Source organism: Scyliorhinus canicula, chromosome 1 (genome assembly GCF_902713615.1).
Source record: "Scyliorhinus canicula chromosome 1, sScyCan1.1, whole genome shotgun sequence".
Taxonomy (NCBI): Eukaryota; Metazoa; Chordata; class Chondrichthyes; order Carcharhiniformes; family Scyliorhinidae; genus Scyliorhinus; species Scyliorhinus canicula.
In genome coordinates, this window is record NC_052146.1 from 233,423,858 (window position 1) to 233,442,277 (window position 18,420).

Below are 18,420 nucleotides of genomic sequence, written 5' to 3' on the forward strand. Positions count from 1 at the left end.
GAAGTCACACGGGATCAGTGGTGAGCTGGCAAGGTGGATACAGAACTGGCTAGGTCATAGAAGGCAGAGAGCAGCAATAGAAGGGTGCTTTTCTAATTGGAGGGCTGTGACTAGTGGTGTTCAGCAGGGATCAGTGCTGGGACCTTTGCTGTTCGTAGTATATATAAATGATTTGGAGGAAAATGTAACTGGTCTGATTAGAAGTTTGCAGACGACACAAAGATAGGTGGAATTGTGGATAGCGATGAGGACTGTCCGAGGATACAGCAGGATTTAGATTGTTTGGAGACTTGGGCGGAGAGATGGCAGATGGAGTTTAATCCGGACAAATGTGAGGTAATGCATTTTGGAAGGTCTAATGCAGGTAGGGAATATACAGTGAATGGTAGAACCCTCAAGCGTATTGAAAGTCAGAGAGATCTAGGTGTACAGGTCCACAGGTCACTGAAAGGGGCAACACAGGTGGAGAAGGTAGTCAAGAAGGCATACAGCATGCTTGCCTTCATTGGCCGGGGCATTGAGTATATGAATTGGCAAGTCATGTTGCAGCTGTATAGAACCTCTGTTAGGCCACACTTGGAGTATAGTGTTCAATTCTGGTCGCCACACTACCAGAATGATGTGGAGGCTTTAGGAGAGTGCAGAAGAGATTTACCAGGATGTTGCCTGGTATGGAGGGCATTAGTTATGAGGAGCGGTTGAATAAACTCGGTTTGTTCTCACTGGATCGACGGAAGTTGAGGGGCGACCTGATAAGAGGTCTACAAAATTATGAGGGGCATAGAAAGAGTGGATTGTCAGAGGCTTTTCCCCAGGGTAGAGGGGTCAATTACTAGGGGGCATAGTTTTAAGGTACGAGGGGCAAGGTTTAGAAGAGATGTACGAGGCAAGTTTTTTACACAGAGGGTAGTGGGTGCTTGGAACTCGCTGCCGGAGGAGGTGTTAGAAGCAGGGACGATAGTGACATTTAAGGGGCATCTTGACAAATACAGGAATAGGATGGGAATAGAGGGATACGGACCTAGGAAGTGTAGAAGATTTTAGTTTAGACGGGCAGCGTGGTGGGCACGGGCTTGGAGGGCCAAAGGGCTGTTCCAGTGCTGTACTTTTCTTTGTTCTTTGTTCTTTGTTCTCCACACGGACAGTGACCCAGGGCCGGAATCGAACGCGAGACCTCGGCACCCGTGAGGCAGCAATGCTAACCGCTGCGCCACCATGCTGCCTGTCATTTATTATTGTTGTGGAACTAGACATTTGAAGTGCTGGCAAAGCACAACTTTGCTTTTGTTCAATTTAAAAGCATTTTATAGCCTTATTTTAAAAATAATATATTGACCTATTTCTGTTAGCTGTGCAATGTTTATGCCATGCTGGTTGAACAGCATTGCCATTTATTAGTTCTTTAGCAACTTGGTGTTGAACTGGTATGGCACAACCTCTAAAATCCAAGTTTCCTTCAACTTATTAGATTCCTGATTGAGACTTTCTGTGGATATTGGGCGACCAGTAATAGTTTGGCAGCCAGCATTTCTTCTTCATGCACTTCAATTGGTTTGCTCCAAGATTAGTTGGTACTGGAACCATTTGAACTGTGTTACACAATTGCCTGAAACTCCAGCCACTGGACCCATGAAACATGAATGAAAATGCTTCTCCAGTGGTGATCGGTGTCTTTTCCCCCACCCCCCTCTCCCCAGCTATATAAATCATTGCTAACAATAGTATGCGCTGACCTTCAGTTATTGTATCAGCAGTTCTTGCAGCACTAATCTCTGAGGAAATGCTGACTACAAAGTTATTAAAGATGTTGCCTGTTTAAATGCACTTCTGCAGCAGTGAATGGAGCAGGGCCTGGACATGTCGGCTTGAACCACTCAACTCCCTAATGCCGAAGAACAGTTAAATAGACACACTTTTTTTTATTGATTTTAAGATTGGTAGCTTCACTGAACAGTGGGGGTGAGCACATACTGCCTTTAACATTCATCTGGGTGGCTGTGATCATTTTTGAAGGTATATTTTCAAGTCATTTTAATTGTCTGGCAGCTGAAGTTGTAGGCAGGTGCCTGCAGGAGCTGTGATCGATCAGTTGATTTTTGCCAACAGAGGGAAGTGCTGCTGGGAGAGCTCGGTAACCTATCAATTTAGTATCCATCAGGGAGGGATTGGTTCACTCTTTAGGCAGATGATCAAGGTTCCATTGCAGTTTATTTGCTCTAATGGGGCTTCTTTGTATTTTGAAGTTTTATTGTCAATATAATGTAAATTGGCTGAAAGGAACATTGCTGTCAATGACATTAGCAAATAGTGACTGGGGTTGCCAAGGATTGTGTATAATAAATATCACCCTTCTTTTTCAGGACAAGGAATTTCGTTTAAGGATACTGTTACCTGAGCAGAAATGTCTGAGGCATGCGAGGTATGGATTTCTGAATTTTAATAGTAATATTTTCAAAAGAGTGTTTACTTGTCACCTTGGCCCAGTTGCAAGTCCCCACCAAATTTAGTCCTAGCCCAGACTGACATTTCAGTGCAGGACTGAGTGAGTACTGTACTGCTTTGATAGATGTCATCCTTTGTTTGGATGAGGCCTATGTTTAGCAGTTGTTAATGATTCAGTGACCGTTTTTTGAAAGACAAACTAGCATTTATGTAGCACCTTTCATTACCTCAGGACACTCCAAAGCAATCTGTAGCCAATCTGGTGGTTTAAAAGGACGATACTTGTTGTATTGTAGAAAACAAGCCAGTCAACCTGTACACAAGTTACCAAAAACAGCAATGAGATAATAACCTGATTTTCTTTGGTGTTAGTTAAAGGATAAATATTCGACATAGCACCAGGGAGAACCCCTCTGCTCTTCTTCAAATATTGCCGTGGAATCTTTGACCTTAACCTGAGGAGGTGGAAGGGGCCTTGATTTGATGTCTAGTCTGAAAGATGGTACCTTTTGGAAGCTTTTGCTTCGTAGGCAGCAGAATGACACAGTCGTTGGCAGTGCTGCCTCACAATGCCAGGGGGCTCGGGTTCAATTCTAGCCTTGGCTGACTCTGTGGAATTTGCACTTTCTTTCTGTGTCTGCGTGGGTTTCCTCCAGGCGTTCCAGTTTCCTCCCACAGTCCAAAGATATGCAGCTTAAGTGGGTTGGCTATGCTCAATTGCCCTTTGTGTCCAAAGATTAGGTGGGGTTACAGGGACGGGTGGGAGTTGGCCTAGATGGGGTGCCTTTTCAGAGGGTCGGTTCGGACTCGGTGGGCAGAATGGCCTCCTTCTGCACTGTTGGAATTCTATGATATCTCATGAGGCATTAGCTTATATAATTTTTTTAAAATGTTTTTATTGGGTTTTGTACATGATATAAATACAAATATATGCACAGAAAACAAAAAACAAAGGAAGTAGGAAACACATAACAGGAAAGGGGGTCTTTCCCTCCCCTTTCTTCTATTTTTTCCCAGTTTACAAAGCAGGGTGGAGGGGACACCCAGGTGGTGTCCCTAATATTATTTATATTTCCCGGTGCAGTTGTCTCAGCCTCGGCAATTGTTCGTTTCTTCTTTCCTTTTTTAAAATTTTCTCTCGCCTTGCTGTGGTTCATAGAATCATCATAGAATTTACAGTGTAGAAGGAGGCCATTCGGCCCAACGAGTCTGCACGGGCTCTTGAAAAGAGCACCCTACCCAAGCCCACACCTCCACCCCATCCCCATTACCCAGTAACCCCACCCAACACTAAGGGCAATTTTGGGCACTAAGGGCAATTTAGCATGGCCAATCCACTGAACCTGCATATCTTTGGACTGTAAGAAGTCTTACAACACCAGGTTAAAGTCCAACATGTTTGTTTCAAACACTAGCTTTCGGAGCACTGCTCCTTCCTCAGGTTAATGAGGAAGGAGCAGTGCTCCGAAAGCTAGTGTTTGAAACAAACATGTTGGACGTTAACCTGGTGTTGTAAGACTTCTTACTGTGCTCACCCCAGTCCAATGCCGCTGGCATCTCCACATCATCTTTGGACTGTGGGAGGAAACCGGAGCACCCGGAGGAAACCCACATACACACAGGGAGAACGTGCAGACTCTGCACGGGGAACCGAACCTGGACCCTGGAGTTGTGAAGCAATTGTGCTAACCACTATGCTACCATGCTGCCTGGGTTGATTTTGCTGATATTATGCGTTGACATCTCTGGATTTGTTAATGAACGCAAGTTCTTCTGACACAGAGGTGACATGCTGCAACTGAGTAATGAATTTTAATGCTTTTTGTGGGACCTTGTTCTGTGCCAATTGACTTCTTCATTCTTTTGCAATTAAAGCAATAAAAATGTATATGTGGGTATGTATCGAGGATCAAGGCATATTTCAGCAATGCCAATAAAGTGCTATATAGATATGTCTGTTTAGGACCACAGGACCATAAATACAAGCATTTATGTTTATTTATAGGTAGCTTCTAGGATCTAGGGTAGGGGAGTGTACTAACTGTAAGATCACTAAGATTAATCCTTTGTCAGAACTGAAAACTGAAAGAGAAGGAAACGTTAGTAGAGTTGGGAGGTAAGAAAGAGAGGGTGTCCCAAGATGCTTCACAACGATTGACACAGAACTAAAGACAGAATTAGGGCGGGTGATTAAAATCTTGGTTAAAGATAAATTTTAAAGAGGGTCTTTAGAGGTGGAGAGGTGTAAAGGAATTCCTGAGCTTGGGGCCTAAATAGCTGAAAGGTGACTCCCACCAGTGCTGCAAAAGGATGTACAGGAAACCAGAGTTGGAGGACTGCAGAGTTTATGGAGCATTGTAGGATTGGAGGTGGCCAGAGAGAGGTTGAGGCTATAGAAAATTTAAACTTGTATTAGAATTCAGGAAGCGTGGTGTTGATGGACTGGGAGTCAGTGTAGGGTAGCAAGCGCACACACCCATCGGTATGTTGGTGGGAGTTAGGATACATCAGAGAAAAGTTTGGATAGGTAAGTTTATGGAAGTGGAAATGAGAGGCTGGCCAAGATTTCATTGGAATAGTAGAGTCTGGAGGTAACAAAACTGATTGATTGATTTTGATTTATTATCACCTGCAAATGGCACAGTGGTTAGCACTGCTCTCTCACAGCGCGGGGCAGCCGGGTTCAATTCCGACCTCTGGCGACTGTCTGCGGAATTTGCACACTCTTCCCGTGTCTGGCGTGGGTTTCCTCTGGGTGCTCTGGTTTCCTCCTACAGTCCAATTGATGCGCAGGTTAGGTGGATTGGATATGCTAAATTGTCCTTAGGTGGGGTTACAAGGATAGGGTGGGAGATTGGGCCCAGGTTCGGGTGCTCTTTCAATGGGTCGGTGCAGACTTGATGGGCCTAATGGCCTCCTTCTGCACTGTATGGATTCTATGATTCTATTTTACGAGGTACAATGAAAAGTATTGTTCTGCGTACAGTCCATACAGATCATTCCACACATGAAAAAAGAACTATAGGATATACATAAATACACAAATACACAATGTAAATACAGGCAGTGGGTGAAGCATACAGGAATGTCACACTACTCTGTGGAGAAGGATGGATATTGGCTTTAACATAAAACAGATTTAATAATGAACAAAATGTGACAGCTGCATCTTGAAGAATACTTTTTTTTGCATTTTGATTGGGCAGAAGCCTTTGGTGGGAAAGGTTTGCAGGGTACAATTGATAAATAGTGAGAGTAGAAAATAACTAATTTAAAAAGCAAACCAGCCAATGATGCAGGAAATTGGTGGATGTGCCTGACACGTGTTACTGTCACAAAATTCACTACTGGCAAAATTCTTATTTATACAATTAAACATTGTGTGAAAGTTGACTACGTTTTAATGTATTTTTAAAAATATATATATTTAGGTAATTTGGACATTCTGAATTCTCCCTCGGTGTACCCGAACTGGCGCAGGAATGTGGCGATGAGGGGCTTTTCATAATAACTTCATTGCAGTGTTAATGTAAGCTGACTTATGACAATAAAGAATATTATTATTAATATTTTAGTGGAGCAGGTGAAGTAGTAAGTGAGCTTGTAATGTGCGTTAGCTGTGAGATTTGGAATAGAATTCCATTCGGTCTTTGTTCTGGGATGTAAAGTTATATTAGGAAGCAGGTGCTGTGTTTTATTTCCAGGTCATTTGTTCCAAAATGGTGAATTTATTTTTAATCAAGATTTGTGTCAAAATCTGTTTGCTGTACTTGGGCGTGTTTTGAAATGCAGTGAATTATATATTTATTTAAAAAATAGCTTTCAATAATATCCCAAGCTGCCCATCTAAGGGCTGAAAAATTGATTTCAAATTTAGCTGGTCAAATTCCTGAGATAATTTTTTCAACTATTATCGTTCAAGGGTTTATCTTTGTGCTCATGGATAATGCCTTGAGCAGTCACCAACATCTTGCACTCCTTTTCAAAGTGATGAAACCTGCAATGGGATGTACCTCTGTAAAACTGTACAATTTATAACTTGTAAATTACAAAATTTGTATCATTTTATTTTCATGCTTTTAATCTGTTGAAGGCTTCAGTGCAGCTGGCAGTTAAAACAAGTCTTGCATGGATACCAGCACATTGTGAAGCAGGTAATGTGCAAAATAATGGCTTCAGCAGCATAATAAAAATTTAGAGGTTGCTATAAATTGTTTCTGAACGGTAAAAATCCATTTGAATATAGTTTACCTTGCTGAGTGAGAAGGAGAAGTAGACTTAAAAAAATAATAAAATCAACACTTTTATTAATATTACAAAGACCAGAAGCAACAGAAATGTCAATAAGAATTCTGCAGACTATGGCTGGTTTAGTTAGAGTTTTAACTGCGCTGGCATACTTCCTGTCTTGTTGCAGACGAAGAGTCAAATTTAGAGTACAAGCAAATAAAAATAGACTAGCAACTTAAACAATTTTCATAATTAGATCGGTTGTTTGGGCTGAAGAATGTAGGCATATGTAGTTCATCTTTCAACGTTGCTTGTTATTTCTCATCAGCATAATAAATGAATGCGGACTTGTGTATATTTTGTAGCTTAGATTCCACCAGAGTTATCCACAAGACTCTCTTCAGTTCACATGCGTCCGTATTTATGTTCAAATATTCATTCACATCATATTTCAGGAATTCATAGCATTGAGACAGGAGTGCTTTTTCTGCACAAATTTGTTTGTCCCTTTTAAAAAGAAAAGTTCTGTGCAGATGCGTAAACCTATGTTTACTAAGCCTGTCAATTAGCTTGCTAAATGTTGTAATGAATTTCTGTTTACAATGGAATTGTAAACCGGATGGGTATTTTTACTGCCTGATAGTTTATTTTGTGATGGCAAAATACAAATGGAATAGGCAAGAAGACAACACTTATCCTGGATGCTTAAAATCTAGTCCAGTTGTGATTTCTGATATTCCACCAGTCACTGGAAGAACACTTGATCATTTTCCTTTCCTCCACTAGAGACTGCAGCACTGCTCTGACCTGGTCAGTTTTATGTTGGAGTTTAAGACTGTTTTGGTGAGTGAAAGCGTCAACAAGTGAAACTTGAAGGACAGAGCTCTATAAAACCACCACCTTTCCTTTATGCCTATATCTTATCAGCAGCTTAATTAATCGATTCTCCACTCCAGCCAAACATAACTCGGTGGAATTCTCCCGTTTTGCAACTAAGTGTAGCGGCAGGTGGCTTCCTCAACGCCTATCCCGCCGACCAGAATAGTGGGTTCTACGCTTGAAAGCTCATTGATTATGCACAAGCAACTCCCCTGGCAGGTCAATGGCTGATTTGTCCGCCCAGTCACAGCTGACAGGTTTGACGGTCCCGGCGCTATATTTAAATACCAGTCCAGCGCATTCATATTACTCTCTCCAGCCCACCAGCCTTTACGAGACACTACAGAATGTCAGCAATCCACAGAGGGAAAGGCCATCAGCCTCAACAGGAAGTCTGTTCCTTGATTCAACAACCCTACCCGTGAGCTCATTACCTGCGAGGCACCCATGCCTCACGTGGACCTCTACCCACCACATCTGGAGTCTTCATCCATTCCCTTCTGGTATACAATGTGGTTAGCCCTTTGACCCCCTTGTTTGTGAGCTTTTCATACAGCCTTGTCCGGGTCCAGCTCCTGCCCCTGCAGTTTTCAATCTGCCTTCCATTGTTCATCATCTTCATCCACATCCTTGCTCCTCTGTGAACCATCATGAGCACCTCTTTCTCCCCCCCCCCCCCCCCCCCCCCCCCCCCCCCCCCCCCCCACCCCCCCCCCCCCCCCCCCCCCCCCCCCCCCCCCCCCCCCCTCTCTGACTCTCACTCTCTCTCTCACAAACACACACCCTTCCTTCCACGTTGCCCACCACCCTCATTAGGTCAACCCCATCACCCCCTGGCTTTGCTTTGCACTCCATACTCGTCCAAACCTCGGACCTTTGTTGGGGTGGTGTAATGAGTCCCACAGCGCCGTCCTGTCCAGAGAAACATTGCTGGGTGGCACTTGGGGGAACACCCCAAACTCAGGCGCAGTGCTGATCTGACCTGATGATACGAGGGGTCTGTGGGTTCAGCGCAACATTGAAATAGAGGCAGGTACTAGTGTGCCACAGCAGAGTGATGAACAGTGCATCGGAAGCAGTGCAGCACTGTGGCAGAAAGTAGTTGCACTCATCCCAAAGTCTCTGGCAAGCGGAGGACCACCTTGCGCACGCCACTCGTTAGAATTTGGGTTTGACGCCGATGTAAGTTCCCGCTGGCGTGACGCAAGATTGAAAGGCTGATGGGATGCAGGCAGGCAGATGTTTTAATAGTATTCATGAAATGCAAATGGAATTGACATCATCTGCCAGCGGGAAGAATGAAATGTCATTGAGGGAATTGCAATGGAAGTTTACACCAGCGGGTTGCTGACATTTTGGCTTCAGCCAGATAGACGCACCTGCCTGCCAATCTAACCTGCTGTTTGGGAGAATTCCACCCTCAGTTTTTAGTTTCTCCTTTGAATGCAGAGAATATATTCTAGTCTAATTATAATGTTTTGTTACGTTTATATTTCACCAGTTATATTTCACTGAACAACTTTGGGGATGAATATTTTATGATAAATTATAGTTAAGTCTGTAAATTATTACCATTATCTTATTTTTGAAAATATACCCTTATTAAATATGCTGTTGATGAGTTATCGTGGCTTCCAGCCTTGGAACATATCAGCTTCTCATTCCCGGAAAAATAAGTTTTGCATATACATTGTTACAGTCGGAAAAGGGGATGACTTATTCTGCAATTATTTTTTTCACATTTCAATCTTTAAAAGTACTTTTTAAACTCCAGCGATTAAAGTGCAACATTTACATTAAATATTTTTTGACTTGCAAAATGGTCTCTTATTTCTCTGCCTGGAGAAATGACTACTTCTGTCATCAGCATCTTCTCCACAGAGTAAAAATAAAATGTTGTGGATACTTCACTCCCATGGAAAGATCATCCCTAATTTCTCAATTGAGTTTCAGAGAGATCAGTTTTGTTATGCCAGTAACAGTAATTGTGAGGAAAAATATTTAAGTGCAAGCGGCCTATAATTAATGTAATCAAACAAAACGTGAAAAAAAAAACAATGGAAATATTTCAAGTGAACAATGGAAGAGAATTGTCCTTTATTTTGGATGGCGGTGTAATAGGAGGGGCATTTAAAATGTTCAGTATACAACCACAACATGCAAAGTTCGAAACTATGGAAGGTCAAACTGACCTTGCAAATGTTCAAAACTTCGAAGAGAGCTGCAGTAATAGAGTGGACTGAATCAAATTAAACCCCTAGGTGCTATGTGGGTCAATCCAGTTATTAAAAATGAGAATTGCTTTTATTTCTGTCTATTGGCTGATCAGATGCCTCTTTTTGAAGAATTAATACTTTTGGTCCTTGGGAGATTTGAAATGGGTAAGAAAGAACAGGTGAATGATACTTTTGTCTCACACAAACATGCACACACGATCATGATCACATGTTGGGAAATGTCATTGACTGAAGGAGCTTTCTGCTTTTTCTTGACTTCCAAGTAAGATGAATGGGTACCCCCAGCTGCAAGTGAATACTGCAGGAGGAACAAACCAAGAATACAATTTGATAGCTTAAAAACAAAGTGGCAAAAATCTTTAGTAAAATGGAACGGAGGTTGCTAATAATGTGGGCCGACTGTTCTAAATTCTTCAAAAAGTTAAATTTGCTACATGCATATTATATGAATTATTAATCTGATTAACAGCTGGTGATCTGCTTTGAAGTTTCTTTTGCCAAACTATAACTAGCCGTTAGGTGGCCCAGAATTCCTCTGTTGTTGATGCATCCCTCACCCAGAATACTCAGCCAAGAACATTTTGGAAAATTGCAGACCTGAGGTCTGACTGATAATTATTCCATAGTATAGAACACATTGTGGAGTAATGCCATCTTTTGACCAGCAATTTGCATTTGTTTGAAGTGGGCTTTCTCTCAAAATTGCATTACTTGATCAACTCTAGAACTAAACATAGCCACTTAGAAAGACCATATTCTCCATTTCATGGGCAAGAAGTGTTGAAAGTTGCAGAACAAACCTCCTTGGAACTGAACTAGTCCCATGTGATTTTCATGCTTGACTTGCCAATGATTATGTTGCTTTGTTTAATTGGATGGCAGTGTAACATGCAAAAGATGGGTACATTATTGCCCTGGATATATTGGCAGCAGTCATTGAAAATTAATCAATTTTGTCTCATTTTCACCCAGTCTATAACTTGTCATAATAATAGGCCCCAAGGCTAAAACTGAAAAAACTCTGAATTCTCAGCAGGCCTGGCACCATCTGTGGAGAGAAAACAGAGTTAACATTTCAGGCCAGCTGAAAGGTCGTCGGCGTCAAATTCTAACCGTTTCTTGCTCCACTGATTCTGTTGGACCTGCTGAGCATTTCCAGCATTTTCTGTTTTAAGTTTAGATTTCCAGGATCTGTAGTATTTAGCTTTTGCCTGTTAAATCTGTCTTCATTTATTTAAACATTTATTTTGCTCATGCAAGGTTCTCAAAAGTTGATTAATTTTAATATAATGTTGAGGGCTGGTGTAGCTTCACTTTGGCCTGCTGGGCGTTTAAACCCGTATATGTTAAGTGAAGATTAGAGCAGTTTAAGGAGAGCAGTGTAGACTCTCACAGCATCTGGTATGGCAACTGCTCGGTTCAAGATCGAAGAAAACTGCAGAGTGTAGTGAACTCGGCCCAGAGCATCACACAAGCTTGCCACCCCCACATTGATTCTGTAAACATCTTCCCACCCAGACATTGCCTTCTTCCAGACCCTTCCATCAGGTAGAAGATACCGAAGTCTGAAGACTCGCACATCCAGACATATGAACAGCTTCTTCCCCACAGCTACACGACTCCTCAACGACTCCCCCTCGGACTGATCTGTTCCCTGCAAGAACACTATTCACGATGCCCTATGTTGCTCTTGCTCATGTATTTGCTTAGTTTGGCCCCTTGTTCCGCACTGTAACCAATCACTCTTTGTCGACGTACTATTTGTCAATGTTGTCTGTTGATTATTCTTTTTGTCTACTATGTACATACTGGGTAGGTTCCCCCGACTGCAGAAAAATACTTTTCACTACTTCGGTACATGTGACAATAAATCAAATCTAATCTAACTTTTTTGCAAAAAAAAAAATCAATCAAGCACTCCAAGTCAACCCATTTGACATCCCCAATTTTTATTTCCACGGCCACCAATGGAAGGTTGCATGAAGTTGAAGATTAGACATGTAAAATGGGCTGCCATTTCTCTATCATCAAATTTACACTATTGCACAAAGTCCAGATCTACCCAGAAAGTGGTTATCAGTTTATTCTAGCATCATAAATCAAACATTAAGCTCACAAACTTCAACAGTAGAAGTTGAGGCATAAGAAGCATTATAATGATGAGGCATACAGCGCAACACCCCCCACCCCCCCCCCCCAATCGTGTTTTCAGGCATAGGAAGCCATTGGCCACTGGCGGGATCTTCTAGACACACCGATGTCTATCTATGGTGTTTGTGTGGTTTGCCCGTTCTACCGTGTGTTCGAGGGGCGGGGATATCGGAGTGGAACATCCTGCCAACAGGAAGGTGGGGAGGAAAGGATGTCACCTTTGGTGGTTGGTGGGACTGGAAGATCCTGTCACAGGAAGAAGGAGGGGGGAATGTCCCAATACGTAGTTAATATTCTATCATGTCACTTGTGACTTCAAACAATCAGTTTAAAACATTAATTGAAGCAAAACCTTTGGCTCCACATTCTGTATTAACTCACTTCAAATAGCTGCGAAAGATGCCAGAATTCTAAATTTCTTGGATTCAATAGGAAATTGAGTATTAAAACCATCAAAATTCAATTTCTTCGTCATCATGTTCCTATTCCTTTGCAGCAAAGTCTACACTCTGCTTTTCTCTCCTCTAACACAATTATTTATAACCATTGCTTTTGTATCCCACTGTCTTCACATTGTAACTCCTCAATTTTTCATGTCATTAGAGGCTGAATTTTACCCCAGCCTTTGGGACCCAGTCATTTGGCCAGAAATTGGGTCTTGGAGTCTGCATTTTCCGGCAACAGTCCTAACTTGGCAACTTTACCACGGTTGGTTTCCTAATTTGTCTACCTGTGGGCTTGGAGTCCAATTGAGGATGCCTGTTGCTATCTGCCCATTCAGAGGACTGGCAGCTCTGAAATCTCAGCAGATACACCGGAGAGGTGGTCATTGCAGAGGCAGGTTGGCAATCTCAACAGTGTCTCAACATGGAGGCGCCCTAGAACAGATTTGTGAAAACTAAAATTTTGGGGACTGAGAGCAGTACCCCCTGTGGGGTGGAGGAGAACCACCTCCTCTCAGATGGTCTGTTGAAGCCCTGGAAGCGGGCTATCTTGCTTATGCCTCCTTCTTTTGGGCATGGAGCCTCCGATAGGTGGCTGTCCCACTGCAAAACCAGGATGGCTTTGTGCAATGGTCCATAATTGGGCCTTTAATTATGCAAATTGGCTGCCCGTCTCCTTGAGCCGTCTCGCAGCCTGCCACTGGGAAAGACGCAACTTCCTGCTATTTCCAACCCCCCCCCCCCACACTCCAGTGCTCACTAGCCAGAGGCCTGTAAAATTCAATCTTAGATTTCAGAAAAATATTCAAATACAAAATAATGGCGGAATTTAGATATTCAGTTTTCTTTTTAAATCGTGATCTTGATCCAGAACTGAAATTGAAAATTCCCTCAAATAAGATATTAAGATGACTTGACAATGCCCTCAGTCCTTGCCACGTACTTTGTTGCCTAGTCATTCAACTCTCGCCTCGGTCAGGATCTTGACACTGAACAAGTCGATTCGCAACCTTGACTATAAGCTGAGTTTTTGACTTCATACTAACATTGTCCCCAAGATCACCCTTTTCCACCTCTGTAACGTTGCATGTATTGGCCCCATCTCAAGCTTTTTTAAAAATTAGAGTACCCAATTCATTTTTTTCCAATTAAGGGGCAATTTAGCGTGGCCAAGCCACCTACCCTGCACATCTTTGAGTTGTGGGGGCGAAACCCACGCAAACACGGGGAGAATGTGTAAACTCCACACGGACAGTGACCCAGAGCCGGGATCGAACCTGGGACCTCGGCGCCGTGAGGCAACAGGGCTAACCCACTGCGCCACCTTGCACCTCTGACATTTAAACATCCTAGACTCGCCCGTTTTCTCCTGGCAGGCCTCCAGCTTTGCACCCTCTGTAAAATTGAGCTCATCCAAAACTCTGCTGCCTGTATCTGAACATATATCAAGTCCTGTTCATTTACCGCCCTATACTTGCTCACTGAAATTGGCTCCCAGTTCAGCCATGTGCTGACCTTTAAAATTTTCATCCTTGCTTCCAAATTCCTCCATAACTTTGCCCCTCTCTACCTCTAACCTCCTCCAGCCCTTCTTCACCCATCAGTGGCATCTGCACTCGTCCAGTTCTGGCCTTATGCACATCCAGGATTTTCAGTACCGCGGCCATCAACTGCCCAGGGCCTAAACGTTGGAATTCCCTCCTTAAACCTCATGGCCTTCTTACCTTTCTTCCTTTAAACCTGTCCTTAAAATCTACCTCTGTAAGCAAGCTCCTTTTGTGTCTCCGTGTTAATGCTTCTCTGAAGCACCTTTTCTGTTTTCAAGGCGCGAAATTCAACTTGTTAGATATGCCGCTCTAGTAATTTTCAGTTCTGCACTTTTTTTTTTTGACTTGCCAATTATTTTTTTTTGTAGGTTGGTACGTTTTTCTGTCTAATGTGAAATGCGACTGGTCCTGTCAGTTTTCTTTTGAGACCTTCCAAAGATTAGCTGTAATATTGCTGCAAAGTATGCCATCTAGCAGCCAAATTATGAACTGAAGTCACATCGTGAAGGCTATCAAGTTTTGAGTGCAGAGACAATTTGCTCTCTGAGCATTAGGAATAAGAGCAGGTGTAGGCCATTCAGTCCTTCGAGCCTTGAACGGGGATCGTTGATCTCTCGGTCCCTTATCCCGCTCTGTCTCAATATATTTTAGTTCTGTCATGAATACGTTCAAATGACTGAACATTCACAGCTCTCTCGAGCTCACCTGAGGAAGGAGCTGCGCTCCGAAAGCTCGTGTTTGAAACAAACCTGTTGGACTTTAACCTGGTGTTGTAAGACTTCTTACTGTGCTCGCCCCAGTCCAACGCCGGCATCTCCACATCACAGCTCTCTCAGGCAGAGAATTGCAAAGATTCCCAGCCCTTTGAGATTACAAGAAATTTCTTCCTGCATGGTAAACTCCTTATTCATCCCCCCCAATTCTATTCCATGAGTTGAATATGTACTTTATTTACCAGCCATTGCTCCAAATGACCTCAATACCCTTGATCGATCGATATCAGTGTTGCAAATTTCAATTGACCCAGTGTGTATAATGTTTTGGGGGACGCGACCCCTGGGCCTATACTCCCTAGCCAGAGGTTAGTTTGTTTTAGGTTGATCACAGGAGCTACCGTTCATCATTTTTATCTTTTAAAAGTTTCTACAAAACAGCTGCTCACCTGAACTTTTGTATCTTGGAAGGCAGTGACCAGGTTCTATGTTTTTCAGCAAATATTTCCTGCCGATGCTTGCCTCTTCTGGGGAGGCCACTTCCTGACTTGGTTAAATGATTATAAAGTACTTTTTATTGAGTTCTTGACCTGCTCTGAGAAATGATGGAGCAATAAAAAAAAACATAATCTCAATTTATAAACAAGCAAGTCATTCTCTCGGTCGTGTTCTGCAGTTTCATAATCTGCTTTAGAATTTTGAGTTGTACGATAAATGCGTTATAGGTGATTGCTGAACAACATCTTCTCTTATTTTTGTAGGAAATTGCCTTGAAGAACAAACATGAGCTGCAATCCCCTCCTCCTCCAGAGTATTATGCACAACTTATTAAAGAAATTGGAAGTTTGGGTTGGGAGAAGTAAGTCGTGGCTTTTCTTTTCCAATTCAGTTATTGTTATTATTGAATTCGCCCACCTTTATGACTATATCAAATTTGATTAATATTGCTCTTGTAAAACTTTTATTTATTACTTAATTATGTGGACATTTATAAAGGAGAAGTCTATTTGCATTAATCTTTTCCGCAATTAATAAATAATTAAAAAAAAACAAAATGCTGGAAATACTGAACCGGTCTGGCAGCATCTGTGAAGAGAGAAACACTGGACGCAATGTGTAAGGGCGGAATTCTCCGGCCGCGTTCACCTGGCAACCGGAAAATCCCACTTGAGGTCAATGGAGTTCTCCATTGTACGTGGCTCGCCCGTGGCGTTGGGGCAGGGTGGGAGAATCCAGCCCTAAGTGTGGTCTTCGGTAGGACATGCAGTGTGATTCCTGCTGGGTGGGTTGGTGTGATCCATATTGCAATCCACCCACACTTTGACATTTTTGTGGGTGTTGCGGGGATGGGTATGGGACCTAAAGATGCTGGCTCTTCCAAGATCCTTGATATTAAGACAACTCTGCACTCAGGGACTACAAAGGGGACATAACAAAATTAAAACCAGGCCATTTGAACCTAAATTAGGAAGGGTTCTTCACAGGAAAATATGGAATAGCAAAAATATGGAACTAGCGTCCTCCAAAACATTATACACACTGGGTCAATTGAAATTTGCAACACTGATATCGATCGATCAAGGGTATTGAGGTCATTTGGAGCAAAGGCTGGTAAATAAAGTACATATTCAACTTATGGAATAGAGTTGAGGGGATGAATAACGCACTCTTGTTCCTAACACCTTCGAGGAGCTTTAGATTAGATAAGTGATTTCAGAAAATGGTCACTCGTTGGCTACATCAGGTTAACAATAACAATAGTAATTTGTTTGCAGACTTGGAAAATACAAAAGGTTATTCAAAATATATGTATGCGGACTGTGGTCTAAGAGTATCTGGTGACTCTACAATACTTAATAGTAGTAATACCAATATTGATCTTTGGAAAGATGCAGTTCATTGGAGGATGTAATGACTGGAGGATAGAGTACATAATAAAGAAGTGCACCTACTTGTTGCAGTTCTGCTTTGAGAACAAATACACAAGGCGTGATTCTCTGGAAAAACTTCTAAGTGTGGTAGTGAGCAGGAATTGCCCCGAGCTTCCCGGTTTCGGCCCAGCGAGGCCGACAACGCTACTCAATGTTGATTGGTCCACTTAACAAGACCTCACTGGCTTCTCGCCGCAAATAACGGCTCACCAGCTGATTTGCCGGGACCCCGTTCGACAGCCCCCCGCTATGGGAAATACTAGTGGTCAGGCATCTGGGACACAAACTGGTGAGCACCACACCGCTGATTATGCACATCTGGTAGAGACCGGAATCCCCAGGTGAGACAGCTGCCGGAGGGCTGTTGGATCCCAGGACCCAGCTGTGTCTCAGCCTAACGCTGAGCCTCTGGAAGTGGGTTACCCGGAGCTTAGAGACAATAGGGTGCGGCCGGGACATTCGGAGGGACATGTCCGCCTCGCTCCAGCAGATCCATAGCCGCTTGGAGGAGTCCCAGAGGCTACTGGCGTGGGAGATGGTGCCAGCAATGAATGGCACCGAGGCCAACACTGCTAGGGTGGCAACCGCAGTGGAGAATCTGGTCCATGACGTTGGCACCATGAGTGAAGGTGTCCAAGGAGTCACGCAGTCTATGATGGCCCTGAGTGAGGGTCTCGACACGATGCCCGGCTCACTAGGGGATGTCACCCAGTACCAAGGCTGACCTTGATGAGGTTCTGCGGGACATGTCCCGCTCTCAGATGGGAATGGTCAAGGTGCTGTGGAGCTTGTCCCAGTTGCAGGTGGGCAATGACGAGGCGCTGCTTAGCGTGGCCCAGTCACTGAGGAGCATCGCCACGGGTGTCAACACCATGGTCCAGACATTTGGGGAACCACCAGGGCTGGCAGAGCCAGATGATGCAGGGGAAGCCGGAGCCCGAACAGGCTTCCCCTACGACCCAAGATGGTCCCCAGGGCCCTATGAGCATGGACTGGAGGAGGAGGCGCTGAGTGCTAACCCATACCCATCCCATGGAATGGCGACTGTGGGCACCAGCTCCCCTGAGTTCCACCCCTCTGATGAAGCCGCGACTCACAGTCAGCACACAGTACGACACGGGTGTCTCCACCTCCGATGTGCAGCCTGGGGGGACACCGAGACATATAGAGGTAGAGCTAGGAGGGCCAGGCATGTTGAGGATCACTGAGGGTACTAGAGGAGGGGTGACGGGGTGAAATGGGGTTTGGGGGAGGGAGTATTGTACAGCACATTACACTCCTTTTTGCACAACCGTTATGATGCCTTTGTCACTTTCTTCCACAATGCAGGCAGATGCCCTGACCCTTTGTCCATCTCTCTAGGCATCTCCCCCTCCCCGTGGCACCCACCCACCCTCCAGCCATGAACATGTCCCCGGAGCTGTGTCCCATCCCCTGGGTGTTCGGATGTTGCATGGATCTTGCCTCCCGCAGTGTTCAGGCACAGTGTCCAGGCATCAGGTTTGATTGTGATGCTGGGCAATGGCGCGCCAACCCATGGGAATCCACCTGGCATCTGTGAAGTGCTCACTTAACCATGATTGCCAATTCCCTATCAGCAATAGCCTTCAGCCACGCAGCCAGAGGCTTCAGCAGTCGGTGGGGGTAACGGTGGTCGTTGGAAGGGACAAGGGTTGCCCCAACAGCAGGAACACACGATCCCGGGGTTGGCATGATGGTGCCGCGAGCGGTTGAACCCCCCCCTCCCCCACCCCCAGCGCCTCACCAAACCCACCTCTGCGGAGGTTCTACCACACCCTTCCCGAGCACTGGGTTGACAAGTCCGGCGCCTCCGGGCTTTTTGCCTG

The 18,420-nt window shown here is 44.0% G+C and overlaps 1 protein-coding gene across 7 annotated transcripts in view; it reads left to right on the plus strand.

Moving 5' to 3' along the window:
• Positions 1-18,420, plus strand: part of fancl (FA complementation group L) — a 102,385-nt gene that overhangs the window by 29,904 nt on the left and 54,061 nt on the right. For all 7 annotated transcript variants that reach the window (XM_038809346.1, XM_038809355.1, XM_038809400.1 and 4 more), the window contains 4 exons: positions 2,361-2,419; positions 6,536-6,596; positions 7,459-7,515; positions 15,404-15,501. In XM_038809346.1, the coding sequence (XP_038665274.1) occupies positions 2,361-2,419; positions 6,536-6,596; positions 7,459-7,515; positions 15,404-15,501 (275 nt within the window). The remainder of the gene's footprint in view (positions 1-2,360; positions 2,420-6,535; positions 6,597-7,458; positions 7,516-15,403; positions 15,502-18,420) is intronic.